The sequence below is a fragment of the Podarcis raffonei genome, chromosome 16 (assembly GCF_027172205.1).
Source record: "Podarcis raffonei isolate rPodRaf1 chromosome 16, rPodRaf1.pri, whole genome shotgun sequence".
NCBI classification, from domain to species: domain Eukaryota; kingdom Metazoa; phylum Chordata; class Lepidosauria; order Squamata; family Lacertidae; genus Podarcis; species Podarcis raffonei.
In genome coordinates this window covers 6,100,259-6,128,203 of record NC_070617.1, presented here as the reverse complement: position 1 = coordinate 6,128,203, position 27,945 = coordinate 6,100,259, and the positions used below count along the sequence as shown (strand labels likewise).

The following is a 27,945-nucleotide window of genomic DNA, read 5'->3' as shown; positions in this document are numbered from 1 at the left end:
CAGGTTAAGAACTTAATTTGTTCTGGAGGTCTGTTCTTAACCTGAAACTGTTCTTAACCTGAGGTACCACTTTAGCTAATAGGGCCTTCCACTGCTGCTGTGCTGCCGCCATGCAATTTCTTTTCTCATCCTGAAGCAAAGTTCTTAACCCGAGGTACTATTTCTGGGTTAGCGGAGTCTGTAACCTGAAGCGTCTGTAACCCGAGGTACCACTGTACTGAGCTAGATGGACCATTGATCTGACTCTATAAAGCAGCTTTATTTGATCCGTGGAGGAAAGTTCTTCCAGCCCCTGTGACTCTTTTGATTGACTTTTCCTCCTTGGGTGCATTCATACCTGCTTTAAGTTTGGGAATTTTGCTTTGAACTAGTCAAGAATGCTGCATATCAGGCTTATGAATTTGTGGCCCATATTTAAATCATGCACTGTTGTTTTGTGTCTTCATTCACTGCATCTATGTGTGGGCAAAGCACCTATGTAGGTCATAATTCAAGTTCCAGTGTGGGTTGTCCTCCACTTGTTGCCTTCACCAGACACATTGCTGAGAGACGGAAGTTGTTTAACACATTCAACCATGCAATGAGCCAAGTTGATGGTGAGACCTGGGAAGAGAGTTGAGACTGAACTTATCCAAAAGCAACAAAGATCCAAGGCATTTCAAGGGAAGGAGAAACCATCAGAAAGGCTTCCCTAAATGTGGCAGGGCAAGTCTACTCCATGTAGCTCTAGATTGCCTTAAGATTTATCACTCCCTCTTTTTCCAAAGTTCAGGCTGCAAGTGCTGATCATTATTTAGCCATCATTCCTGGAGGATGGAGTCAATTGCTAAGACGATTAATCACTTAATCACTGATGAAGGTGGAAGTTGAGACGTTTTGCTATAAGAATTTAAAACTTCACATACAGATAAATAGATAGAAGATAGATAGATTAGATAGATAGATAGATGATAGATAGATGATAGATAGATAGATATATAGTAGATAGATGATAGATAGATGATAGATAGATGGATAGATGATAGATAGATGATAGATAGATAGAGATAGATAGGTGATAGATAGATAGATAGAGATGATAGATGATAGCTAGCTAGCTAGCTAGCTAGCTAGCTAGATAGATAGATAGATATAGATAGCTAGATCGGAAGGTTGGCCATTCGAATCCACGAGACGGGGTGAGCTCCCATTGCTCTGTCCCAGCTTCTGCCCACCTAGCAGTTCAAAAGCATGCCAGTGCAAGTACATAAAGAGATACAGCTGTGGCAGGAAGGTAAACGGCATGCTCTGGCACTTCTCACGGTCCTCTGTGCACTAGTAGCAGTTTAGTCCTGCTGGCCACATGACCCAGAAAAGCTTTCTGTGAACAAACACTGACTCCCTCAGCCTGAAAAGTGAGATGAGAGACGCAACCCCATAGTCGCCTTTGATTGGACTTAACGTCCAGGGGTCCTTTACCTTTTACCTTTACCTTAGAGAGGGAGAGAGAACAAGCTTGGGTGAACCACTCTTTGTTGATTTTATAACACTCTCAATCATATAGATGATATCTAGAGAGATATAGATAAGGATATATAGATATACGAATGAGATATTTAGAACATTGCTCTTTCCAGGCAATCTTTCAGGGGCCACTTGTCAGTTGGAAGCAGGCTCAGAGGTAAAAGTGGACAGAGGAAGAAATACGAATTTTATCTTTCTGTTCTCGGCTGCTTTCTACCGAAACACTTCCACTTGCCCCTCTCTACCCTCCATTGCAGCAAGTAAGAGGGCATGATCAGAGTTCAAGGACACATCACAACCAGGGGAAAACACTGAATAAAAGGTGTGGTCTGGGGAGAGTCCTGAGAGCCACATAGAGAGGTCTTTGTGGCCCACATTTGGTCCCTGAGTTTGATGCTCACCACCAGTCATTTAGATGGTTCCTACATGCCACAAACTCAGACGGCTCCATATCCACTGGCGTGTTGTTGTTTTTTAAGGAAACACCCTACCCTTCCTTTCTGTCCTAGGACCCATCTCCCCAAGATGACAGTATAGAAGTGACAACCTCTATACTTTTTATACAAACATTTTGGAGTAACATACTCATAATGTTAAATTTTGCTGCATCAAACACAATTTAAATACTTCAGATTTCAAAGCAATTTTCCATTGTTTAGGCTGTGTGGCACATTATAATTCCATGCCTCTCTGAGTTCCTGAACATGAATCTTTAAAAGATTCATAAAGCATTCATAAACTACAGATTTGGATTTAGCGTTCTAAAAGGATCCAATAATTCCCCCCAATACAGTGTGAGGTGGTGAAGGTTTTAAAGCAGATAGACCATAAATAGACCCCAGCAGATGTTGGCAATTGAATTTTTCACTCACCTGTCATTTATATTTAAGCCGCAAAATAGGAAAAGGCAATAATTCTCCATCTAAACAGGTGATCTAATGTATGCATCTCATATTCGGTCCGTTTCTTCCACAGCTCTTTATCTTCAAATCTGGATTACAGAATGAAGTAAATTTAGCATGACTATTTGGGCCAAATTGTAACTGCTGAGACAATATACTCCATATCTCTCTAGTTGCTAAAACTGAACGTGTTGGAGGTCCCTTGTTTTGTAGAACCCAATAAAAGTCATCCAAAGAGGGGATTTAAATAAACCATCTTTACAGTTACCCAAGTTGGGTTATTCATAGAAGAAGAAACTTGCCAATCATCTGTATGTGCTGAAAGATATGCTTTGTGTTATTCATTCATTTTATTCATTGTTTGTTTATCTATTGCATTTATATCCCGCTTTTCCTCCAAGAGCTCAAGGTGGTATATATACCCTCACAACAACATTGTGAAGAAATCTAGGCTAAGAATGAATGATTGGCCCGAGATCACCCAGTGAGCTTGATGACTGAATGAGGATTTGAACCCTGGTTTCCCAGGTCCTAGTCCAACACTCTAATCAATACACCACATTGAATAAACTAATAAACTATAAAATAATGTCTGGAATAACTGCCTTCTTAAATGGGCAGCTGCACTCTCCTAAATAAAAAACAAAGTTGACAATTATCCCAAACTATCTTCCTAAATATTAATCTTTTGAAAATATGCTTGGGAAACATGCAATGCAATACCACAAAGGACACATATTATCTGTAGCAATGTGAATAATGTTAGCAAAAACTCAATGTCCCAGCCTCTTCCCCGTGTTCACTTTTTCGTGGTTTGAAAGGTAGACACAAGCTCAGCAACACATCCCACTTCTCCTCCCAAGAGCCCAAGGTTGTATTGTAGTTCTCCCCATCCCCATTTTATCATCACAACAACCCTTCGAGTGATGAGCTTGATGACTGAATGGGGACTTGAACCCTGGTCTCCCAGGTCCTACTCCAACACTCCAACCACTACACCACACTGGCTAAACTAATAAAATATAAAGCAATATCTGGAATAACCTCCTTCTGTTATTGGCAGCTGCATTCTCTCAAATCAAAAGGAAGTGGACCATTATCCCAAATTAACTTTCTACATATCCCATTAATCTTTGGAAAATATGCTTGGGGAACATGCAATGAGCAAAATACATATATCTTTGATGACAATGTGAATAATGTAAGCAAAAACTCAATGTCCTATCCTCTTACCGCGTTCCCTTTTTGTTTTGTGGAAGATTAACATGAATGCAACAACACTCTCCCCTCCTGTGATTTTGAGCAACTGTTATTCAAAAGCATTAATGTGTGACTGTGATCCCAGATCTCGAACTGAATTGGATCAATTTGGGTCAACATGGGATTCAGCTAGAGCAGGCTGAGGAAACCACAGATCACCCTGGTTCAGATCATGTCCAACTAGAGTGATCCAGGGCTTTAAAACTGCAAGGGGGTCAGATATCGAGGAGCAGGCTGTGCCTGTCTGCTCACATGTTTAATTAGGGAGTTAAACCCAAATTAAAGACTGTGAAAGACTCCCAGTTTGTGTCTGGTCTGAGATCTGGATCAGGTCCGCCCCAGATTGCCCTGGTTCAGATTGGGGCCACTCCAAAGCCCTAAATCAGGCTGCAAGTTGTACCGGGGTGTTTGTGTATGTGTGTGTATGTGCACAGTCCTTAAAAAAATACTCCATTTAACAGTAGGTTCATATTATCTCACATTAGTTTCATACTATATTATAAATTGCCAAAGCTAGAAAATAATCCCACAAAATTGGCAGTCTATTTATTTTTACTATTTTCTTGGAATTATGTTGGAGCCACAAGGCCAGCCCTGCTCAAAAACTGAGGTGATATGGGGTGTCCACACATTACCCTCAACAACTGTACAATCTCTGGACCCGTGTACACAAACAGTCTCTACATTCACAAAATTATTTGAATGTAATATTCACCTATTGTACAGTCAATGTATCAATGTACACAATTGTTGAGTGGTACAAATTAACAAGTGTACACTCTTTCACACAGCCTGGTGTGTGCATGTAGAAACAGATTGCACTTGTCGGGACAGAGAATGCAGTGCTTGTCCTATTTACAATGAATTTAAATCCTCTGTTTTCAATAGATTGACTCTAGGTAGAACTTAGCTGGGTAAATATAAAAATAGCAGGGAAGAGACTTGATTGACTGACATATTGAATCCTTCCTTTATCTCCAGGAACTCCAGGTACCGTAGTATACATAGTTCTCCCCCTCCTCAATTCATTCCCACAACAATCCTGTGAGGTAAGTTAGGCTGAGAGGCAGCGGCTGGCCCAAGCTCACAACAGTGAGCTTCATCGCCAAAAGGGGATTTGAACCCCGATCTCCCAGGTTCTAGTCTAACGTTCTAAGCACTACACAACCAGTGTCTCTCAGCTTCTGGGTAAATAAGTGCAATCATAATTTGGACTGGATATAAACTGATTTGCCTATCAGGAGCCACCAACTCCCCTTAAAAAAGCCCATCCTTACATATGTCACCCATCAAGAGCCCCCACAAATAGGTGAGGCACCGCTACAAAGCAGGAACTTACTCATCAGGTGGAGCACCTTCATTAAGCTGTTTACATTCCATAAAATAACTAGTGATACAAAAGTGAGATATGGATCTCATATGACTTGTCAGGCATCTTGGGCTGGAAGAGGCCACCTGTTCAGGGAGATTGTAACTATGTCACTCACCATTCCTGGGGTGCCTCACTTCCCATAGGAGTGGCCAGAAGATGGGTATAAAGAGGATCTCTGGTCCCCAAGCTCATCATTCGAATCCATTGAGACTTCTCCATCATTCCAGCACATCTGCTAAACAAGGTAAGTCCAATGCTCAGATAATCCTCCTTCCTTTGAATGGATGGAAACATCTTCAGCTATGCACTGATGCAATGATAATGCTATTTGGTTAGGAGGCTGCAAAGGGTTGATTTGGCTTCTTGATACAGTGTGCAATTCCTTGCATTCAATGGAGGGAGAGGGGCATTCTTATAGATGTAAACGAGGAATGGAGAACCATTCGGGAATGGGTGATGGTACCTGAGCAGCTGAGGTCATAGCAAATGAACTGGTGTGTCCTCCCCAACAGCAATGCTTGAATGATAGCTGCAGCTAAGCCAGAGATTGCATCCTTACCTAAACCTGTTCCAAGAGGCACCTTAATCCTTTATGATTATCAAGGGATAAATCTGTCAGACAAAGGTTCACTGAGGAATTGTTCCCAGAAGAAGCCTTATGCATCCATGCCCTGCTTGCAGGGCCAGACCTGCTTAGCTGGTGCAGGGGAGTCATGTCATTCATATTATCTGTCCTCCATATCTACACCAGATATATGGTTTGGCTTGCTAGCTGGCAGCCAACCAGGTAGCACTGAGGGAACAGATTCAAGGCAGAAAGTACAGGAAACAGAGAGATGAAGCTAGGGATTCTGGAGGCGGTCAATCAGTCACTGGTTGCCCCATTTCAAAGCACCAGAGCAAGATCACCTAATGAAAGGATCCTCCGCTATAAAAAATCATTTAATTTAGACATTGCCTTTCATGTAGGTTGCACAGAAAATAACAATACCAATGGCAAAAAAATGTTTTGAACCCTTAGTATATATTTTTAAACAAAATATCAGAATGTTGATAAAACTCTACAAAAGAGGGGAAAATGCAGCAGTGATCTAGGACAATAAAATCAGAGAAACATAGCAGGCCAGGGAGTTAATTAGAACCTTCCACCCTGACATGCTGATTTTTAAAAAATGTGTGAGATTGATTGATTGATTTTGCACTGCCTGCATATGCTTACATGACAGGTGGAATCATATCAATCCACTCGTCCATCTATCCATAGCTCGCAAAATTTACATACCATTTTATCATTTACAAAAAAGAGGTTTACAAAAAGAATGAAACAGTAAAGCTATCGGGGGGGGGGGGAATCTGTTAAAAAACATTTAAAAAACATTTGAAGAATAATAAAATAATCATGGGTAAACTAAATCCAGATTAAAACACACGCCAATCTTCTATGCTTCAGGATAGGCTGGCTTAAACAATGACATTTAAGGCAGGGGCAGACTATACTACAGTGAGGATGCTCATCTGAAATCAGTTGGAGGGAAAACCCCATTTCTTACAAATGTGCAATGAGTATTATATGGTACCTGGAACAGTGCCAGGTTCACAGATCAAAGCTGTTGAGTGGATATATACAGAGGGAATCTCACAAGGAAACTGGTCCTGAGCTATATATATTATTCAATCATGGGATCCAGCACAAGTGACCACCACCTGATGCTGCAGCCTCAGTGACACCCTGAGGACCACTAGGCCCTTTCAGAAACGAGCACCGCAGTCATCAGTGTGCCATAACCATTCTTTGCCTTGTTTCAGGCTTAATTCACAGAAACAACTGCCACAGCGAAGCCGAAAGATGAGCCAACAAAGACAAAGCGGGGGCTGTTGCGGCGGTTCAGGCGGCGGTGGCGGCGGTGGCGGCGGCGGCGGTGGCTGCTGCTCTGGAGGCGGCGGTGGAGGCGGAGGCCAAAGCCAAAGCTCATCCTGCTGTGGAAGAGGCGGAGGCGGAGGCCAAAGCCAAAGCTCATCCTGCTGCGGAAGAGGCGGAGGAGGATCTGGTGGCTGCCACGGCGGTGGCGGTGGCGGTGGCGGTGGGATGATGCAAATCCGCGGAGGAGGAGGCTGCTGCGGAGGATCTGGCGGTGGAGGAGGAGGAGGCTGCTGCTGCTGCAGTGGAGGCGGCGGAGGCGGCGGACAGTCCGGCGGAATCATCATTATTCCAAGTGGAGGCGGCCAGTCTTCTGGGTGCTGTGGTGGAGGCGGATATGGAGGTGGCCAGCAAAGGATCCCCATAGTTATTGGCGGAGGATCTGGAGGGGTTTGCTGTGGAGCTAGCGGCGGCGGTGCAGTATGCTGCGGATCATCCGGCGGTGGTGGTGGCCAGTCTTCTGGGTGCTGCGGTGGAGGTGGATCTGGTGGTGGCATGGGCCAGCAAAAGATCCCCATAGTTATTGGTGGGGGATCTAGCGGCGGCAGTGGGGGTGCAGTATGTTGCAGCTCGTCCGGCGGCGGCGGCGGCGGTGCCGTTTGTTGCAGCTCGTCTGGTGGTGGAAGCTCAGGTGGGGTTAAGGTTCTTGGAGGAGGATCTGGTGGAGGAGGTGGAGGAGGTGGAGGATCCGGTGGGAAAACCATCATCATAGGTGGAGGAAGTGGTGGGGGATCTGGTGGGGGAGTATGTTGCAGCTCGTCTGGCGGCAGTGGCGGTGGTGGTGCCGTTTGCTGTAGCTCATCTGGGGGTGGAGGCTCAGGTGGGGTTAAGGTGATTGGAGGAGGATCTGGTGGAGGAGGTGGAGGAGGTGGAGGATCAGGTGGGAAAACCATTGTCGTATCTGGAGGAAGCAGTGGTGGTGGTGGTGGGGGAGGAGGAGGAGCTGTCTGCTGCAGCAGCGGCAGTGGCGGAGCTGTCTGCTGCAGCAGCGGTGGATCTGGTGGTGGATCCTCGCAGACCAAGTGCCCCATTGTCGTCCCAGCATGCATTGGGCAAACAAAGCAGCCCTGCTCCATGCCAAGCATCAAGTAAAATGCAACATATGCCAAGCAACCCAAGATAAGCTAACTTTGCCAGTTCACATCAGTGTCCTGACAACATCATGTTAAGCCCAAAACACTTCTGCATGTTGCTTTGCCCTTCCATTATTCAATGGTGTTTTATGTTTGCATGTTCAATGTGTGGCTCATTCTTCAATGTAATTTATGAATGTGTGTGTGTTTGTGGTGGATGAGAGTTTCCTCATCCACCCACTGCTGCTGATTTCCTTGTTTCAATCTCCCTTAATGCAAGGGATTAAATAAAGCTTATTTAGAATCAACACATCTGTCGTGTCTTCTTCCATCACCCCTCTGCCATTATCACAATCCATCTGCCACATGCCTCTTTTAGGTTCAGCTTTATAAAATTTGCATACTGCTTCCCACTAAGGTTGTCCCACAATTGTCCCAACCAAAGTTTTCTTTTTTTAAAAAAAGAACCAACCCAAAGCAGTTATAAAATCACTATCAGGAGCAGCTGATGCAACATCTAGAGGAAAGGTTTTCCCCCTCTCTCGATGCACAGAGAAGCTGAAGATTCAGGGCAGCATAGTTGAACTCTAGAATGCATTCCCAGAAATGGCAGTGATAGCCACCAACTTGAATGGCTTTCAATGATGACTGGGGAAAATAATTGTGGAAGAGAAGACTATTAATGGCTCCTGCCATGATGACTGTGTTCTCCCTTCAAGCTCAGAGGCAGTACTGCATCTGAATACCAACTTCCTCAAACCACAAATGAGGAAAGGGGTCTTCTGCTTGAGTCCTTCCTGAGGGTTTCCCATGGTGGCATCTGTGGAACTTAGATAACAGGATGGTGGACTAGATGAGCCATTGCCCTGATCCAGCAGGCTCTTTTTATGTCCTTATGATCTTACGCTCATGCTGCTCTGAAGACCCTTAGGATCCATAGTGGGTGGCTGTAAGCTCTCACAAACACATAGTCTTTCCCAGTGTAAGGTAGCTAGATATATTCAAATTGACCCACAGTCACTTCCAAGCATCATTCTGGTAGGAGAGCTCACAACTCAGTGATCAGACTCTGAAAGTGCAATGTCCCAGATTCACTCTCTAGTATCTCTAGTGGAATAATAATAATAATAGCAACAACAACAACAACAACAACAACAACAACAACAACAACAACAGTAATAATAATTTATTTGTATCCCACCCTCCCCGGCCGAGGCCAGGCTCAGAGCAGCTAACACCATAAAAACAACACAATATGCATAAAAACAGACATCAATTAAGTAAAATACATCTTAAAATTAATTCAGACAAGTTAAAAATCTAGGCACGTGGCAATTATCAGGTTGGAATTGAGAGTGGTTAATACTTGCCAGGACCAACTGTTTCCACTGATCATACAAGGACCTGTGAGTGGGTTGGGGGCCTCCTTCAGGCTTGTTTTATACAAAGGAAAGTAAGTCAAACTGCATCCTGCCCAAAGGCCTGGAGGAACAGGCCCTGTGGAAAGATGTCAAATCCCACAGGGCCCTGGTCTCTTGTGGGAGAGCATTCCACCAGGCTGGGACCATGGCCGAAAAGGCCCTGGGTCTAGTTGAGGCAAGTCTAATTTTCCTGGGGCCCAGGATCTTCAAGTTGTTGTTGTTAGCAGACTGCAAGGTCCTCAGTGGGGTATACCAGGAGAGGTGGTCCCATAGGTACGAGGGCTTTAAAGGTTAAAACCAGGACCTTAAACCTGACCCTATACTCCACCAGGAGCCAGTGCAGCTGGTATAGCACTGGGTGAATGTGATGCCGCGGCAAGGATTCCGTAAGAATTCTCGTTGCGGCATTCTGCACCCGCTGGAGTTTCTGGGTCAGTCTCAAGGGCAGCCCCACGTAGAGTGAGTTACAATAGTCAAGCCTGGAGGTGACCGTTGCATGGATCACAGTGGCGAGGTCAGGGCGAGAGAGATAAAGGGACCAACTGCTTAGCTCGGTGGAGATGAAAAAAATGCCGCCTTTGTCATAGCTGTTACCTGCGCCTCCATAGAAAGGGAGGCGTCAAAGATTACACCCAAACTCTTGACGGAAGGCGCTGGCACTAATTGTGCCCCTGCAAGGGATGGAAGTTGGCCCCCCAACCCCATATCATGTCAACCCAGCCAAAGGACCTCTGTCTTCAAAGGATTTAACTTCAACAGGCTCCCACGTAGCCATCCAGCCACAGCTTCCAAACATCTGATCAATGTGTCTGGAGCCAAGCAGGCATGGCTGTCCATCAACAGATAGAGTTGGGTGTCATCAGCATACTGATGGCAATCCAAACCAAAATTCCAGACAAGCTGGACAAGGGGGCGCATAAATATGTTGAAATGCATTGGGGAGAGAATTGTGCCCTGTGGTACTCCACACACCAAGGAGTAGTGTGACGACAGCTCCCCACCCCCCAGTGCCACCCTCTGTCCCCAACCAGAATGGAATGAGTGCAACCATTGAAGGACTGTGCCCCGAAACCCCACGTCGGTGAGACGGACTGGAGTACTTAGAAATGGGCCCAAAAGTCATAGGCATAAGCTCATGCTAAGGTCCCATGTTCTGCCTACAATTGTGCTGTCTGCTTCCAGAGGTGCTGTTCCTTCAGCTGCTGTGCATCCTAGAAATGGAGTGTAATAATTAACAAATGAGTCAATTTCAGTCCTTCCTTCCTTCCTTCCTTCCTTCCTTCCTTCCTTCCTTCCTTCCTTCCTTCCTTCCCCTCTCTCTCTCTGAAGGTCCCTGAAGACAAGAAAGGCTCTATGTTCCTCTGAGTGTAGAGCTCACCAGGTTTGTCGTTGTTGTTGTTTTCTGAAGGCAAGAGAAGCCTCAAGGCTATCTGGAGCCATAATGGTAGAGTGAAAGCTTTCACAATCACATAAACATTAAAAAAAAAAAAACCAGCTCCTAGAATGGGACTGGTGGGGCAGAAGGCAGGAAGGACACCAGTAGGTGGAGCCAGAGTCAATGGCAAGAAGAGTCCATTCATCCTAAATTTCCCCCCACCCTCTTCTTTCCAGGACAACATAGAGACTAAGGAGGAGGAAGCTTACACGCTAGGCAATCTCCTGTATATGTAGGCAGACATGGGGGGGGGGAGGGGGCTGGCTGAATGGAAACTGAGGTTGTCAATGTCCCATTCACCCAAATAGACCAGCCTCCACTGCCAATCAGCATGACCAATGGGACTGATGGAAAATGGAATGCAACAACATATGGTGGGCCAGTGATTCATTTGACCAATGGAAGAGCATAGTAGAAGACACAACTGGTTTTTTTTTGGGGGGGGATAGAAAGGTGTTGTTAAGGATAGCTATCTGCTGAAACTATGTTCTTAAAGACAATAGGATGGATCCTTTTCGCAGATGACTACTGAACTGAGTCTTGACCAGAACCTCCACTCCACCAAGTCAGATCTTCTGTATATTTGTTGTCTTGGTTGGCAACTAAGAATGATCTATAAGCAGTGGTCAAGGTGGTTCTTCAAGGTCATGGCAGAGAGCCTAGTTAACAAAAGTTGGGATGTTGCTGTTCCAGTTTTTTAAAAAGGCAGTTCCTTGCGGTCCTAAGTTAAGAATACATTTATTTCATGGGTGGCAGTTGTATTTTTCACATGGCTCAGTTGCATGGTGGCTTGTGCTCACTGGGACAGGTGAGGCTGGATTTGCAGTAGATGCCACTGGAGCTAATGACAGGCAGAGCCAGCCAATTGTCTCTTCCTCCCTGTTGTGGTTGGGGAAAAGTTCTCCCCATTCCACCCCTCAAAACTTGTGGAAATCCAATAAAGCTGAATGTTGAAAGATTCAGGGCAGATGAAAGGAAGTCCTTCTTCACGCTGCACATAGTTAAACTGTACAACTCACTCTCCCAGGAGCAGTGATGGCCACCAACTTGGATGGCTTTAAAAGAGAATTGGACAACCTTATGGAGGAACAGGCTATCAATGTCTCCATCAGCCCCACTGTTGCCTGAAGTTAAGCCATGTTAATGACAGGGGTGATGAGGCCGGAAATGAAAGTGATAAGCATCTGATGTGAGAGACATGTGTTGACATCACACTTCTCTTCTCCAAGCTGATCCTTGACCTGATCCAACAGAGCCAGGCTGTTCTTATGTTCTTAGAAAGATCCATCAGCAGGATTGTTGAGTGAGCTCATAGGACAAAAGAGAATCAAAGGACAAAGTAGGACCATGTAGAAGTCAACGCCAAAGAAGAATCAGAGATATAGGCATACGCCAGACCTCAGGAGAACCATGTTTTCCAAGCAAGAGTTAAGTAGAGTAGGAAGCCCTCTTCTTCTCCTTCCAGCCCAGAAGTGCTCAATTATCAGTCTGTGTGGGCAGATTTAGCCCAGGGCCTGAAGGTACTTCCTCAAGGATGCTGTCACCTGCAGTTCAATATATCACCACATAGGGGCAGGCAACAGGGCTTTGCTTCATTCATGTGTGTGTGATTTGCACTTTGTAGGGTTGCCTTACATCCGGGAAATCCTGGGCATGTCCTCTTTTGGGGGGGGCATCCAGGGGGATTTTTACAATTTTAAGCAAATGTCTGGGGGTTGGTGGGGTTAAATTTTTTTTGGGGGGGGCATACCTTTTCTGTCAGGATTTTTACCTTTGGAAATATGGCGACCCTACAGTTCCTGGAAGCTGTAGTTTGTCATTAGGAGGTCCTTGCTCCCCTCGGAGAGCTACCGTTCCCAGAGAGTTTTACCAATTTATCTACCTTCCCAGGAACTCTGCAAATCGTAGCTCTGTGAGTGATATAGGGGCCTCCTAGCAACTTTCAGCACCCTTAACAACCTAAAATTCTCATGATGGAGTCTCAGAGAATTGTGGAATCCAGTTGTTATGGAGCTGTTGACCCATGTATAAACCCAGGATTGACAAACTCGATCTGGCTGCTTCAAAAAATGGAAAGAAAAAAAAAGTCCTCTGTGCCTAGTATGCACAGCAACAAAAAGCTGTTTTGTAGATCATTCCTGTTTGGTGTGCCATCCAGCCATGATTTCATCCAGGAGACTCCACATTTTCTTTTCCCCTCTACCCCACTGTGTTGACTTATTTTCTCTCTCTCTTGCACACCAACTGACGGTGTTCACATCTGCAGTGCATTCTCTGTCCTCACTGGGAATTTTTTAAAAATTGTTTTCTGAGGGGTTTTCTTTGCATACCCCCTTTTCTTCTTTTAAAGTTTCTTCTCCAGGACAGAGGAAAGAAAGAAAGAAAGAAAGAAAGAAAGAAAGAAAGAAAGAAAGAAAGAACTTGGGATTTCCTTGACAATGATGATAGCGCCATCTTGTGCTTGGGTAGAGCTGTTTCAGATACATACAGAAAGGCATTCATTTGTGTGTGTGTGTGTTTGTGTGTCTGTGTGTGTGTGTGACTTGCCCATTGTGGCAAACAATTATCCACAACATACAAACAAGCAAACAAACATTGATTTGTTTATTTCAATTATATACAGTGGTACCTCAGGTTACATACGCTTCAGGTTACAGACTCTGCTAACCCAGAAATATCACCTCGGGTTAAGAACTTTGCTTCAGGATGAGAACAGAAATCATGTTCCAGCAGCGCGGCGGCAGCAGGAGGCCCCATTAGCTAAAGTGGTGCTTCAGGTTAAGAACAGTTTCAGGTTAAGAACAGACCTCCAGAACGATTTAACTACTTAACCCGAGGTACCACTGTATACACTAACTTCTAATAACGCACCCGCTGTAGCCAACCTGATAGTCTTGTGAAAAAACTGCAAGCATTCAATGCAGATCTGAGGTGGGGAAACTTTGGCCCTCCAGATGTTGTTGTTTAGTTGTTTAGTCATGTCTGACTCTTCATGACCCCATGGACCAGAGCACAGCAGCCACTCCTGTCTTCCACTGCTTCCCGCAGTTTGGTCAAACTCATGTTGATAGCTTTGAGAACACTGTCCAACCATCTTGTCCTCTGTCTTCCCCTTCTCCTTGTGCCCTCCATCTTTCCCAGCATCAGGGTCTTTTCCAGGGAGTCTTCTCATGAGGTGGCCAAAGTATTGAAGCCTCAGCTTCAGGATCTGTCCTTCCAGTGAGCACTCAGGGCTGATTTCCTTCAGAATGGAGAGGTTTGATCTTCTTGCAGTCCATGGGACTCTCAAGAGTCTCCTCCAGCACCAGAATTCAAAAGCATCAATTTTTCAGCGATCAGCTTTCTTAATGGTCCAGCTCTCACTTCCGTACATCACTACTGGGAAAGCCATAGCTTTAACTATACGGACCTTTGTCAGCAAGGTGATGTCTCTGCTTTTTAAGATGCTGTCTACGTTTGTCATTGCTTTTCTCCCAAGAAGCAGGCGTCTTTTAATTTCGTGGATGCTGTCACCATCTGCAGTGATCATGGAGCCCAAGAAAGTAAAATCTCTCCAGATGATATTGGACTGCAACTCCCATCAGCCTCATTAAGCATGGCCAATGGTCAGGAATGATGGGACTTATAGACAGTGCTATTTTTCTAGAAAAAAAGGGTGCCTGAACTTACAATGAACACCTCCCTTATTCTCTTATACTGGCAATGGCGCCCACCTAAGAGGTGCCGGAACTGAGTTCCAGTAAATTCTGGCTGATAAAAGCCCTTCTTACAGTTCAGGAACATCTAGAGGATCAATGGTTTCCTACCCTTGATACAGACTCTTAATTGCAAAGTAAATTGGAAGGCAGGATAATAAGAAGATAAGGAAAACCCCTAATGTTTGACTCCTGGTATCTCCAGGTGGGAATGTCCCTGTGCCTTAAACCCTGTAGAACCACAGTTAATCAGGATAGACAATACAGAATAGGATGAACCAGGGTCCTGGCTCAAAATAAGGCATCTTCCTGTGTGCTTACTTTTCTTTTTGACACCATTGCCCAAATTGGTCTTTGGGAGTGGGGAATGATCAGGCAATTGAAGTGGGAGTTTACCATTCCTGCCCTAGCTCCACATAAAAAAGGTGGAAGCCACAAGGAACTAAATGAAACATGACTAGGTGGACATTCAAACCTTACTTGAATCAAAAGCATTTCCAGTGTTGAATATAAGTCAATAGAAAGATGTATGCATGGGTGAGTCCATACCCAGTTTATTTTTTAAAAAATGCAAGACACCCAATTCCTTCAATGGGGTGGCACATAAAACCCCCAAAGTCTGGATGGAAAGTTTACAACAATGAGGAGCAGCAGTGTGGTCTAGTGATTAGAACAGGGGTGACTAATGTCACCTTTTGGAGCCCAGCTTCAGCCTCAGAACAGCCAATGGTCAGGGATAATGGGACTTGGGAGTGGCATCTGGGTGGTCACAGCTCACTCTCCTGACCAAGAAGAATGTAATTGAACTTCTAGTTAACCACTTGGTCACACAGGAATCTGCCTTTCACTGGACCAGAAAATTGGTTAATCTACTTGGTACTGTCTTTGCTGACCGGCAGTAACTCTTCAGGGTTGAAGACCCACCTGAACACATCAGAGATGGAACTTGGAATCTCCTTCAAACAAAGTAGATGCTCTACCACTAAGCTATGGTCCATCACCAAGTCTCAGAACAGAGAGAGGTCTTCCATCACTCCTCTTTCCTGGACCATTTTAAACTGGAGGTTCTCAGGAATTGAACCATGTCTGCCCATTGTCACTTGGCCTCAACCTGCTTGTTCAGGTGCATAGCATACATGATCATCATCCAGAGCACAGATCATCATCTGATGATCATCAGGAACCTGACCAAGCTTGCTCCGATCTATGGAGCATCATGTTACATTAAATCAAGTGACAAGTCAACGTGTGACAAGGTCACATGGAGGCAAGTGCATCGTGGCTGTCATACCTCCTAACAAAAGGTTCTGTTGTGATTAACACAGCAGTTGGGCCAAGCCTGTACAAGTCATGACACATTGTCAAGGACTATGATCTACAGGGCTAGAACCATCAGAACCCAGCATTCTCAGGTACCTGCTAAAGCCCTGTGCCCTGGCATGGGGCCACTGATGGTGAGAACTCTGTGGAGTTCCTACGAAACTCCAGAATGACGCAACTCTGAGAAATTGAAGTGAAAACTGTTTGGCACAAGTCTTAAGGGCCACCAAACAGTTCTGATTGGAAGAAGTGCTGTGCTGCCTAATAGGACCATCCACAGTGGGGAGAATGCCACACTCCTATGGATATAATAATAATAATAATAATAATAATAATAATAATAATAATAATTATTATTTCTACCCCATCCATCTGGCTGGGTTTTCCCAGCCACTCTGGGCAGCTTCCAACAAAAGATTAAAAATTCAATAAACATCAGTCATTAAAAACTTCCCTAAACAGGGCTGCCTTCAGATGTCTTTTAAATGTCATATAGTTTTTTACTTCTTTGACATCTGATGGGAGGGCATTCCACAGGTTGAGTGCCACTACCGAGAAGGCCCTCTGTCTGGTTCCCTGTAACTTCGCTTCTCGCAGTGAGGGAACCGCCAGAACGTCCTGGCACTGGACACTATTTGACTTCGCTGCAGATTCATTCAGTTTATCTTATGGGTTATTGCAAGTATTTTTCATCTTATTGCTTTATTTTCATTTTGTTGTCTTATATTTGTAACTTGCTACGAGACTCCTTTGAGAAGGCCCTCAACGCTGGACCTCAGTGTCTGGGCAGAACGATAGGGGTGGAGACACACTTTCAGGTATACTTAGAGGCTAGCCTCTTAGAAAGTATAAACTTCTTGGCAATAGGCTCGCCATAAATGCAGAGTTTGAGATGCAATGCAGTCCAAACAAATCAACATCAAGCGCAGAGAATCAGTCCAGGTCAAAATCATTGACATTGTCTACCAAAAACTTCACTCTTGTGGCCTATCCCCACAACACCTACTCACTATGGGCCCCACTAAAGCAAACAGTCTAATTGGTCAACGTCTAAAAGATATCGAGCATCAGAACAACCTGGCCACTATAAGGAAATTCTGCCCTTGGTATGTTCATTTTCCACCTTTCCATTTTGATTCTCTGGCCCCATATCTGCACAAACCTATTATCCCAAAATAGGTTGCTAAGTTCATAGCAGGGGCAATCAGAATAAGGGCCACTAACTGACTGCTGATTCAGGACTTGTGCTCTTATATCAAATTTCCCTTTCTGCTTACACTGTAATGTTTTATTGTTGCTATGGCCATTGGCTAATGCGAATAAAGTTTCATCTATCATCTATCTATCTATCTATCTATCTATCATCTATCTATCTATCTATCTATCTATCTATCTATCTATCTATCTATCATCTATTTATCTATCTATCATCTATCATGCTATGTTGGCAGTCTTCATTGATAGCTTTATGTACCATGAATTTGCTGGATACTTTTCAATAGCCATCCAAATTGCATATATGACTCCAGCTGTCCTTCTGATTGTATATAAATTTTTAACTGGTTCTAATCTTGTGTTTTTTTAAAATCATGGAAATCATCATGGGTAGGGTTGCCATATTTTAAGGAGTAAAATTCCTGACATCTACAAAGTCGTTGAATGCTCCCCCCATTTTTTAAGAAAACAGCAAAATTGTGGAGCTCTTTTCCCTGCTTTTTGCATTGTGTTGCCATACACCTGGGTTTTTCCTGACATTTTTTCTGATTCGGCAACATTCTCCCCGATGACATTTTTACACCTGAAAACCAGGGCATGTCAGGAATTTTCCTGGCGTATGGCAAGCCTAACCATGGGGTTTTATGGTGAAGGAGTGGTAAGGAATCCAATGGAAGAGGCGGTGGTGGAGTTGGAATAAACATGATAACAAATAGATAAGGCAGCACCCTGTTCTCAGAAGCTTACACTGCAATTTTAAGTGGTGCAACTGTCCGAGATACGGGAAGTGTTTCTTTTGTGGTTGAGGAAGTAAGTTCCTCCTGATAGTTCAGGATACAGGGAGAAGATGCTTATCTGTAAACAGCTGGGGAGTTATAACTGGCTGTTGCTTAGCATTCCATTTATTAATTTGACTTCAACTTCCAAATGGAGAGCACTCATTATACAATTTGATATCCACCAATATTTCATAAACACCTGGTCAAACTATGGTTTGAAACCTGATTTATTCACATCTTTACACTTGAGTTAGGTTAAACGGATTGTAGATGTCAGAGGCGCTGGGCCTGTGATGTCACACGCAGCACACAGTGTGACATCATACATCATACGGTAGGAGGAGGCCCAGTGGGACCCATCAAGGCCTCTAGAAGACCTGACAAGACCTGTTGTGGCCTCCAGAAGGCCCAATGGGGCCATGGGAGGATGCGACAGGGCCCACCACAGCCTCCGGAAGGCCCAACGAGCCTCGTCAGGCCTTCCAGAGGCCCCAACAAGCACCTGTGTGCCTTCCAGAGGCTGTGGCGGGCCCCCGTTTCACAGTAAAGGCACCCCATAGTGGCAGTGTAGCAACAGTGTGGGGGTAGTGGCAGCAGCAGTACACAGCCACAGGTGGAGCTACCTGTCCCAGCACCCAGAGCGGTGCGGAGGTGGGGCTAGCCGACCCACGGGGGCAAGGCTAGCCACCCACACGGCGAGCATCTTTAGCCGCCCACCACCCATGTGGCGAGCGTGGGGGGCTCTGCTAGCTGCCCGTGCAGGGAGCGTCCCTAGCAGCTCCCTGCCCATGCAGCAAGCGTCTTGGGGTGCTGCTAGCGTGGCGAGAGGGGTGGGTGTGGTGCAGCGATATCACCCTCCCTCACAGTTGACACCTGGTGCGCACCGCACCCACCGCACCCGCCTTCCTCTGCCAGTGTACACAGCAGCAGCGGTGCACAGCAGATGGCAGCGGAGGCTTGTGGGTCTGAGCACCCACAATAAAAACATTGTGGGTGCTAGAATAAGGTTACTAGACGTCCCCGTTTCCCGGGGAAAGTCCCCGGATTTACAAATCAGTCCCCATACAAAATTCATTGAAGTTGAAAAGTGTCCCTGGATTCATTGAAAAAAATCTGGTAACCTTATCACTAGGACTCCTGGGGGCCCCTAGAGTTGGCGCCACTGGCAGATGTTATAGCAGGCATAGGGAAACTCCACCCTTTCAGATGTTTGGAATTACAATTCCTATCATCCCTGACCACTGGTCCTGTTAGCTACGGATGATGGGAATTGTAGTCCCAAACATCAGGAGGGCCAGAGTTTGCCTATGCCCGTGTTATAGCATGGTCATATCAAGAGGGGTTGTACTTACAACAGTGCAGCTCTGGAGTCCATAGTATGTCTCCCCACCTGCCTTCAGCCAACAAACCAAGATCATTCTGTTTTTGTTCTCCTGTCCTAAGCCTTGTGCTAAAAAGGCCCCAAACTTTTCATATGACATCATACCCAGTTACTCTAGGAAACTTCCAGATCTCCTTTCCCTCTTTACACCCCAGAACAGCAGGGAGGGACAGTTCTCTGGCATTGCCAAAGGCTTTCAATGGCCCTTTATTTTTCCTTAACGGTCCTAACCCAGCCAGGTTGTTTTACATAGGCTAGAGGAGGAATTTCTTTGCAGGTTGGGTTTTTCCTTCATATCCCAAATAATCAAAATCCAATTAGTATCTGGGATTTAGAGCATCCCCTCAAAACCTATAACACTATAAATATATGTCTAGCCAGTCATTTATTTGATCCATTCAATCCATCTGATTTGCATTAACTGCATTGCTTGTTAAATACATTAATGAATCAATTAATTTTAATGGATAAAGGCAACAGCCGAAGTCCATGATAAAACAAAAGCTAGTTAGGATGGTAAAATTGTGTATGTGTAGAAAACCTCTGATGTGAATGTATCCTATAGAACTAATCATAATCATAATCATAGTCATAGTCATAATTTGTTATTTATACCCCACCCATCTGGCTGGGTTTCCCCAGCCACTCTGGGCAGCTTCCAACAAAATATTAAAAATTCAATAAAACACCAGACATTTAAAACTTCCCTAAACAGGGCTGCCTTCAGATGTCTTCTAAACATCAGGTAGTTGTTTTTCTCTTTGACATCAGATGGGAGGGCGTTCCACAGGGCAGGTGCCACCACCAAGAAGGCCCTCTGCCTGGTTCCCTGTAACCTCAATTCTCACAGGGAGGGAACTGCCAGAAGGCCCTGGGTGCTGGACCTCGGGGTCCAGGATGGACGATGAGGGTGGAGACTCTCCTTCAGGTATACTGGGTCTGTAAATTTCACATCTAGTCTTGCCTCTGACCCTGCTCACCATTGGCATGTGGTCCCTGAGAAGTTCTCCAAGAGGAAATGTAGCTTTTGGGCTGGATCAAGTGGCATTTAAAAAAGAAAAGGGAAATATATGATGTCATTTAATTTGGGCAGGTAAGGAATCCAATGAGAGAGGAGGAAGAGGAGGAGGAGGAGGAGGAGGAGGAGGATAAATGTTCTGGAGAATAGCCATCAAAAGTCTTTCATATGTGATGAACTAGTAAAAGGGTAAAAGAGTATTGGGAAATGATATATAATGAATTGAAAAAAATGTTTAAAAGTACCTTTCCCCAAAAAACAGAGTCCTTTTTGTTGGGGATAATTCAGAGGGAAATTTCCAGGGGTCAAAAAATACTATTTATGTATGCTACTACTGCAGCCCGTGCTTTGTTACCCACAAAATGGAAAACGAGCAAGGTTCCAACCAAAGAAGAATGGCAACTTATACTGATGGAATACACACAAATTGCAGTTTAAACATATAGAATAAGAGAACAAGAATATACATTTAAAGAAGACTGGAAAATGTTTACTGAATATATGAGTGAAAATTGTGTTCATTTGAAAATGCTGGCAGCATTAAGATAAATTCAACAGTATAAATAAGTTTTTATGGATGAAACAATGGTACTGAATGGTTTAGTTTATGTAAAATATGCGGGGATGTTTGATATGCAAAAAGAACCACGGAAAGAGAAGGGAAGTCACTGATTTAAGATTGTTTAAATGAATATTTCGAAATGTAGAACAATTACTTTAAAAATTGTGTGTGTGTGTGTGTGTGTGTGTGTGTGTATTTTGATATTCCACATTAATACCATTTTTTTAAAGGCCTGAAAGTCGGGGGTGTGAAGACCTGTGTGCATTTTTGGGGGGTGTTTCCATCACCCACAATTTGTCTGTGTTATTGGAGACTCCTGCTCTCAGAATTTTGAAGAAGGGGATATTTTTGTTGTGAGAAATCTCCCAACCCACCAAAGTCTGTTTTCCAGGTTGGACTATACAAATAGACAGAGCCCAAATCTAAAAAAAAATGAAGGCACTCAAGAGGGTGATCTTTATTTCACTGCTTTAGTAGAATCCCTCACCCACCAGGTAAGGTGGGGGCCAGAGATGCCCATGGCATAGTACAAAGGACTCTTTAACATCTTCTCAAACAAAGAACTTTAAGCTAATTGGTTCTATTTTGTCACATCATTGCTTACATTGCTCATGCACACTCATGAAAAGCAACGTTTTCGTCTATCAGGTTACCTTTAAAGTAGACTCAGTTCCATTGCCTCTACAACACCCCTTCTCTCTTATTTTCAACCTGCCTTGCCATGTCTCTCAAAGCCATCAGTTCACATAAATAATTGGCATTCCACATGTCCAGTCCACCCTTGGTCATGCTCAAATGCAAGCATTGTTCAAACAGCTACATCGTTTTGTTGCAGGAATTTATGTAAAGGTTGCGGGGGTTGCCCCTCCAGCAGATATTGTGCACACACAACCAGACTACCAAGATTGGCGCAATCACTTCTGCAGGTGTCCCCACAGAGCACTTCATCACAGTCTTTCCTATCTATTCAAGGCGCTTTTGCTGCACATTATCAGATGTGACAATTCACTGATGGACGTATCTACGTGCTGGCTCACTGGGAAAACTTTTGTTGTTGTTGTTTAGTCATTTAGTCGTGTCCGACTCTATGTGACCCCATGGACCAGAGCACACCAGGCACTCCTGTCTTCCACTGCCTCCCGTAGTTTGGTCAAACTCATGTTGGTAGCTTGAGAACACTGTCCAACCATCTTGTCCTCTGTCTTCCCCTTCTCCTTGTGCCCTCCATCTTTCCCAACATCAGGGTCTTTTCCAGGGAGTCTTCTCTTCTCATGAGGTGGCCAAAGTATTGGAGCCTCAGCTTCAGGATCTGTCCTTCCAGTGAGCACTCAGGGCTGATTTCCTTCAGAATGGAGAGGTTTGATCTTCTTGCAGTCCATGGGACTCTCAAGAGTCTCCTCCAGCACCATAATTCAAAAGCATCAGCCTTTGGCGATCAGCCTTCTTTATGGTCCAGTCTCACTTCCATAAATCACTACTGGGAAAACCATAGCTCTAACTATACAGAAAACTTTGGAAAGTCATATAAAATCGATCCAGTATGGATTTGCACCATTCCAACTTTGTTCTGTTCAGGAAAGGAGTAGCTACTAAGGGGAGAGTCTCTGATATGGGCAGCCATAATCCCTGAAACCTGGGATCACGTGCACAGCAGCCTCTTGCACAAGAGATAATCACTGGCATCCTGGCATCTGGGTGCCAAACAGACAGTCATCCCATGGAGAATGGCAAACTGTCCAAGAATGGATTAGGTCCTCAGTCAGGACAAAGAGGTGTGATTAACTTGGCCTGGGAAACTAGGAACTTGTAAACTTGGGTGTATGGTGGAGGTCAAGGGAAGGATGGGGGCAAACCTGACATTCATGTTTCTGTCACCAGACCCTCTCAATTTGTGATGTATGCATGAAGTAATTTTAGGGGTGTTGTGGGTATCTTTTTAAAACTGATAAATATGGGAGCCATTCTTTGTTCTGGGCTTCCATCTTGCTCCAATGGTCATCAATAGAACAATGAACAGAGTGGTGATGCAAAGGCTATCGCAATAGACCCCATATATTATCTCCAAGGCAACTATCTGTAAACAAACAATAAATGTCCATAAAAATGGCAAAAGTAGTTTCTTTCACAAATAGTTTTTATTTTAAACAATAGCAAGTGCAGTAATAAAGAGCCCACTTGTGATATAACAGTGGTTCAGTACTCAGACGTCGTTCCGGTAATCCAACATTTCGTCGCTAAAGAGCTTACTCATCAAGCTTTGTAGTAAATAATATACAAGTGAAGACAGTGTGTAAATGACTTAAAGCAGGGGTATATCTGTCCCCGTCTGCATGTTTCCATTGGGAGGAGCATAGAAAGAGGACGATATCCTTCAGATTGATAAGCCTTCTTAGGAAACGTGGGTAGGGTTAACTAATTGTGTTTGCAATTGTTCAAGATAAAAGCTATTTTGGAAAGAGAAGAAATGAGCACTGAACCACTGATATATTACAAGGGAGATCTTTATTTCATCCTCTTTTGTCCTCAGGGCCACTTGGATGCTTGTAAGAAAGTTTTTTGGGACTCTGCTTCAAGCTAATTGAGAGGCAGAATGAAAGTTCGTGGGTTGTATTACTGGGACCCAACAGGAAAATTAGGGGAGGTGTTGCACAATTAGCAAGCACATTAGCAAGCTGAAACAGGAGGAAGATGTTGGGGTTCTCTGTGCCTTGTGTTTGATGAGGATGGAAGGGGACATATGCCATTCACCCCCACTTTGGGGAGGGGAGGGTTGGAAATGTAGGTAGGGTAGTGTAGGGTAGAAGATGGGGAAAGGGGGAAGGTGATGAGTAGAAGGGTAGAAGGGTAGAAAGGAAGGAAGGTGGAGAGGGGAAAGGAGTGGGTAGGGGAAGGAATGGTAGAAGGCTTGGAAGGAGGGAGGGCAGGGTAGAAGGGTAGGAAGTAAAGAGGGAGGGAAGGGAAGGGGAGAAAGGGGGAGGAGGGGAGGAAGGAGGTAGTGGAGGGGCAGTGGTGTGGGAGGAGCTGTCTGGAGCGAGAGAAAGCCCAGTGTCCTTATTTTCATCTGAGGGATGTTGGAGGGCATCTAACAAGTGTACACTCCTTCACACCAACTGATGTATGGTGTATAAAAAGCCTCCACTTCAACATCATGTGTGTACACATCCATTGCTACAAAGAACCCAACGTTAGTCCTATTCAGAGCAGATCCATTCGCAACTAATTTAGGCTGCTGGTTTCCAATAGGTTTACTCCAAGTGAAACTTGTTGTTGCTGTTTAGTCGTTTAGTCGTGTCCTACTCTTCGTGACCCCATGGACCAGAGCACGCCAGGCACTCCTGTCTTCCACTGCCTCCTGCAGTTTGGTCAAACTCATGTTCATAGCTTCAAGAACACTGTCCAACCATCTCATCCTCTGTTGTCCCCTTCTCCTTATGCCCTCCATCTTTACCAACATCAGGGTCTTTTCCAGGGAGTCTTCTCTTCTCATGAGGTGGCCAAAGTATTGGAGCCTCAGCTTCACGATATGTCCTTCCAGTGAGCACACAGGGCTGATTTCCTTCAGAATGGAGAGGTTTGATCTTCTTGCAGTCTATGGGACTCTCAAGAGTCTCCTCCAACACCATAATTCAAAAGCATCAATTCTTCGGCGATCAGCCTTCTTTATGGTCCAGCTCTCACTTCCATACATCACTACTGGGAAAACCATAGCTTTAACTATACAGACCTTTAACTATACAACCCTGTGTGTTTATCAACAAATCCACACCCTTAAAAAAAAATCCATTCAACATAGAAATGACAGGGAACAGACTTAATTGATTGATATAGTGCATTTATATTCTTCCTTTTTCTCCAGGAACTCAAAGTGGCCTACATGGTTCTCCCCTTCCTCATTTTATGCCTACAACAATCCTGTTAGATAGGTTAGGCTGAAAGGCAGTGACTGACCCAAGGTCACAACAGTGAGCTTCATTGTCAAAAGTGGATTTGAACCCTGGTTTCCCACATCCAGTCCAACACCCTAAGGACTGTACCACAACAGTCTCTCAACCTATGGATAAACAAGTGCAGCAGCAATTGGGACTGGATATATTCTGATTTGCTTATCTCTAGCAAAAGCCCACCCTTGAATACATCACCCATCAAGAGCCCCCACAAATATGTGAGGCACCGCTACAAAGCAGCATCACAGGAACTTACTCATTGGGTGGAGCACATTCATTAAGCTGTTTATGCTCTTTAAAATGACTAGTGATACAAAAGTGAGATATGGATCTCATGATTTGTCTGACATCTTGGGTTTGATGAGGCCGACAGTTAAGGGAAGTTGTAACTGTGCCACTCACCATTCCTGGGGTGCCTCACTTCCGATAGGAGTGGCCAGAAGATGGGTATAAAGAGGATCTCTGGTCCCCAAGATCATCATTCGAATCCATTGAGACTTCTCCATCGTTCCACCACATCTGCTAAACAAGGTAAGCTCAATGCTCAGATCATCCTCCTTCCTTTGAATGGATTGAAGCATCTTCAGCTATGCACTGATGCAACGATAATGCTATTTGGGTAGGAGGCAAAGGGTTGATTTGGGTTTTTGATACAGTGTGCAATTCCTTCCAATCAATGGAGGGAGAGGGACATTTTTCTCGATGCAAATGAGAAGTGGAGAATCCGTTGGGAGTTCTCCCTTTGTTCTCTGGGTATTTGCTGTTAAGGTTTGGGGTGAAATATTGGTGCTCAGTGTAGCTACTGTATCCACAAACATGCAGAAGCTTGTTGTAATTGGAGTTGGGCGATGGTACTTGAGCAGCAGAGGTCACAGCAGATGAACTGGTGTGTCCTCCCCAACAGCAATGCTTGAATGATAGCTGCAGCTAAGCCAAAGTTTTCTTCAAGCCATTTTAATCCTTTTAAATTAAAGGATTAATCTGTCAGACAAAAATTCACCGAGGAATTGTTTCCAGCAGAGGCCTTATACATCCATGCACAGTTTGCAGGGCCAGACCTGCTTAACTCGTGTAGAGGAGCAATGTTATCCCATTATCTGACCTTCATATTTACACCAGATAAATGGTTTGGCTTGTTAGCTTGCAGTCATCCAGGGAAGCACTGAGGAAGCAGATTCAAGGAAGATAGTACAGGAAACAGCTGAAGATAGCGATTCTGGAGGTGGGCAATCAGTGCCTGAGTTCCATCACTGCAAAGCAGGAACAAAATAGAAAAAAGGGGATACAGGACAATAAAGTCTGAGAAATATGGCACGTCAGTGAGTAGACTAGATTACAACCTTCCGCCCCAACATGGTTATGTTCTACATGTGGGGAATTCTTTTGCACTGGCTAGATACGTTTACATGACAGCTAGAATCATATCCATCCATCTACCTACCTACCTATAGCTCTCAAAATTTGTATGCTATTCAATTGTTTGCAAAATAAGGTTGTTATTTTTTTAAAAAAAGAAACAGTAAAACTTTCCAGGTTTTTTTTTTAAATGAAAACATTCAAAGGATAATTAAAATAACCAATAAGCTAAAAGCCACATTAAACCATCATTGTTTCTCAATAGGCTTGATGACAGAAAGATATTTTAGCAGAGGCAGAAAATACTACTGCAACCTGATATCAACTGTCAGGAAGTTCTGAAATGTGGGTGGTGCAACACGAAAATATCAATTTCTTAGAAATGTGCAATGAGTACCATGTAGCATCCGTAAGCGTGCCAGTTTCAGAGATCAAAGTGTTTAAATGAGTAGACATTTATGGAGAAAGGAAACTAGTCCTGAACTGTTTCTCCTTCCCGACACACGCACAAACAAACCAACACACAAACATGCATTCAACCATGTGATCCAACACACTGCCAGTCACCACCTGTACTCCCTGGTGCTGCAGCCTGGACACAAGTTGACCACCATGAGAATGAGGCCCTTTGAGAAAGGAGCATTGCAGCCAGCAGTGTGCATTAACTATGCTTTGTCCACTTTCCAGGTCTAACGCACCACACGAAAGCCGAAAGATGAGCAAGCAAAGACAAAGCAGGGGTGGCTGTTGCTGCTGTGGCAGTTCAAGGGGCGGCTGCTGTTGCTGTTCTGGAGGTGGAGGATATGGCGGCGGCGGACAGTCCAGCGGAGTCATCGTTATACCAAGCGGAGGTGGATATGGAGGTGGATATGGAGGCGGCCAGCAAAAGATCCCAATGGTTGTTGGCGGAGGATCTGGAGGGGTTTGCTGCGGAGCCAGTAGCGGCGGCGCAGTGTGCTGTGGATCATCCGGCGGCAGTGGCCAGTCTTCTGGGTGTTGTGTTGGAGGTGGAATGGGTGGTGGATATGGAGGTGGATATGGATATGGCCAGCAAAAGATCCCCATCGTTGTTGGTGGAGGATCTGGAGGGGTTTGCTGTGGAGCTAGCGGCGGCCGTGGTGGTGCAGTATGTTGCAGCTCGTCCGGCTCCGGTGGCGCAGTTTGTTGTAGCTCATCCAGTGGTGGAAGCTCAGGTGGGGTTAAGGTGATTGGAGGAGGATACGGTGGAGGAGGATACGGTGGAGGAGGATACAGTGGCGGCAGTGGGAAAACCATTGTTGTACCTGGTGGAAGCAGTGGTGGTGGCAGTGGCGGAGCTGTCTGCTGCAGCAGTGGCAGTGGCGGAGCTGTGTGCTGCAGCAGCGGCAGTGGCGGAGCTGTCTGTTGCAGCAGCGGCGGATCTGGTGGTGGATACTCGCAGACCAAGTGCCCCATTGTCGTCCCACCATGCATTGGGCCAACGAAACAGGTCTGCCCATTGCCAAGCATCAAGTAAAATGCAACATTTACCAAACAACCCAAGAAAAGCGAACTTTGCTACCTCGCATCAGCATCCTGGCAATGACATGTTAAACCCAGGACACTTCTGCATGTTGCTTTCTTTGCTCTTTCATTCTTCAATGGCATTTTATGCTTGCATGTTCAATGTGTGGCTCATTCTTCAATGTAACTTATGAATGGCTGTGTGTGTTTGCGGTGGATGGGAGTTTCCTCATCCACCCTCCCCTGCTGATTTCCTTGCTTCAATTTCCCATAATGCATGGGAGAGAATAAAACTTATTTCAGAATCAA

At 44.8% G+C, this 27,945-nt stretch overlaps 1 protein-coding gene and 1 long non-coding RNA gene across 3 annotated transcripts; one reads left to right on the top strand and one right to left on the bottom strand.

Annotated features, from left to right (window-relative positions):
• Nucleotides 1-13: 13 nt before the first annotated feature.
• Nucleotides 14-5,241, bottom strand: LOC128404011 (uncharacterized). The gene is made up of 3 exons (XR_008328034.1): nt 5,153-5,241; nt 2,376-2,494; nt 14-603 (listed from the first exon to the last, which is right to left on the bottom strand). It is a non-coding gene; the product is annotated as an uncharacterized LOC128404011 (long non-coding RNA).
• Nucleotides 5,229-27,945, top strand: LOC128404009 (loricrin-like). 2 transcript variants are annotated; one of them, XM_053369254.1, is made up of 2 exons: nt 5,229-5,281; nt 26,842-27,945. In XM_053369254.1, the coding sequence occupies exon 2, from the start codon at nt 26,870-26,872 to the stop codon at nt 27,647-27,649; it is 780 nt and encodes a 259-aa protein (XP_053225229.1). In that variant the 5' UTR covers nt 5,229-5,281; nt 26,842-26,869; the 3' UTR covers nt 27,650-27,945. The 2 variants fall into 2 exon arrangements, with proteins under 2 accessions (XP_053225229.1, XP_053225230.1); XM_053369255.1 differs by lacking the exon at nt 5,229-5,281 and adding an exon at nt 25,213-25,329.

Coding starts and splice junctions, on each gene's coding strand:
- LOC128404009 (XM_053369254.1), top strand. CDS start 26,870: ATGAGCAAGCAAAGACAAAGCAGGGGTGGCTGTTGCTGCTGTGGCAGT.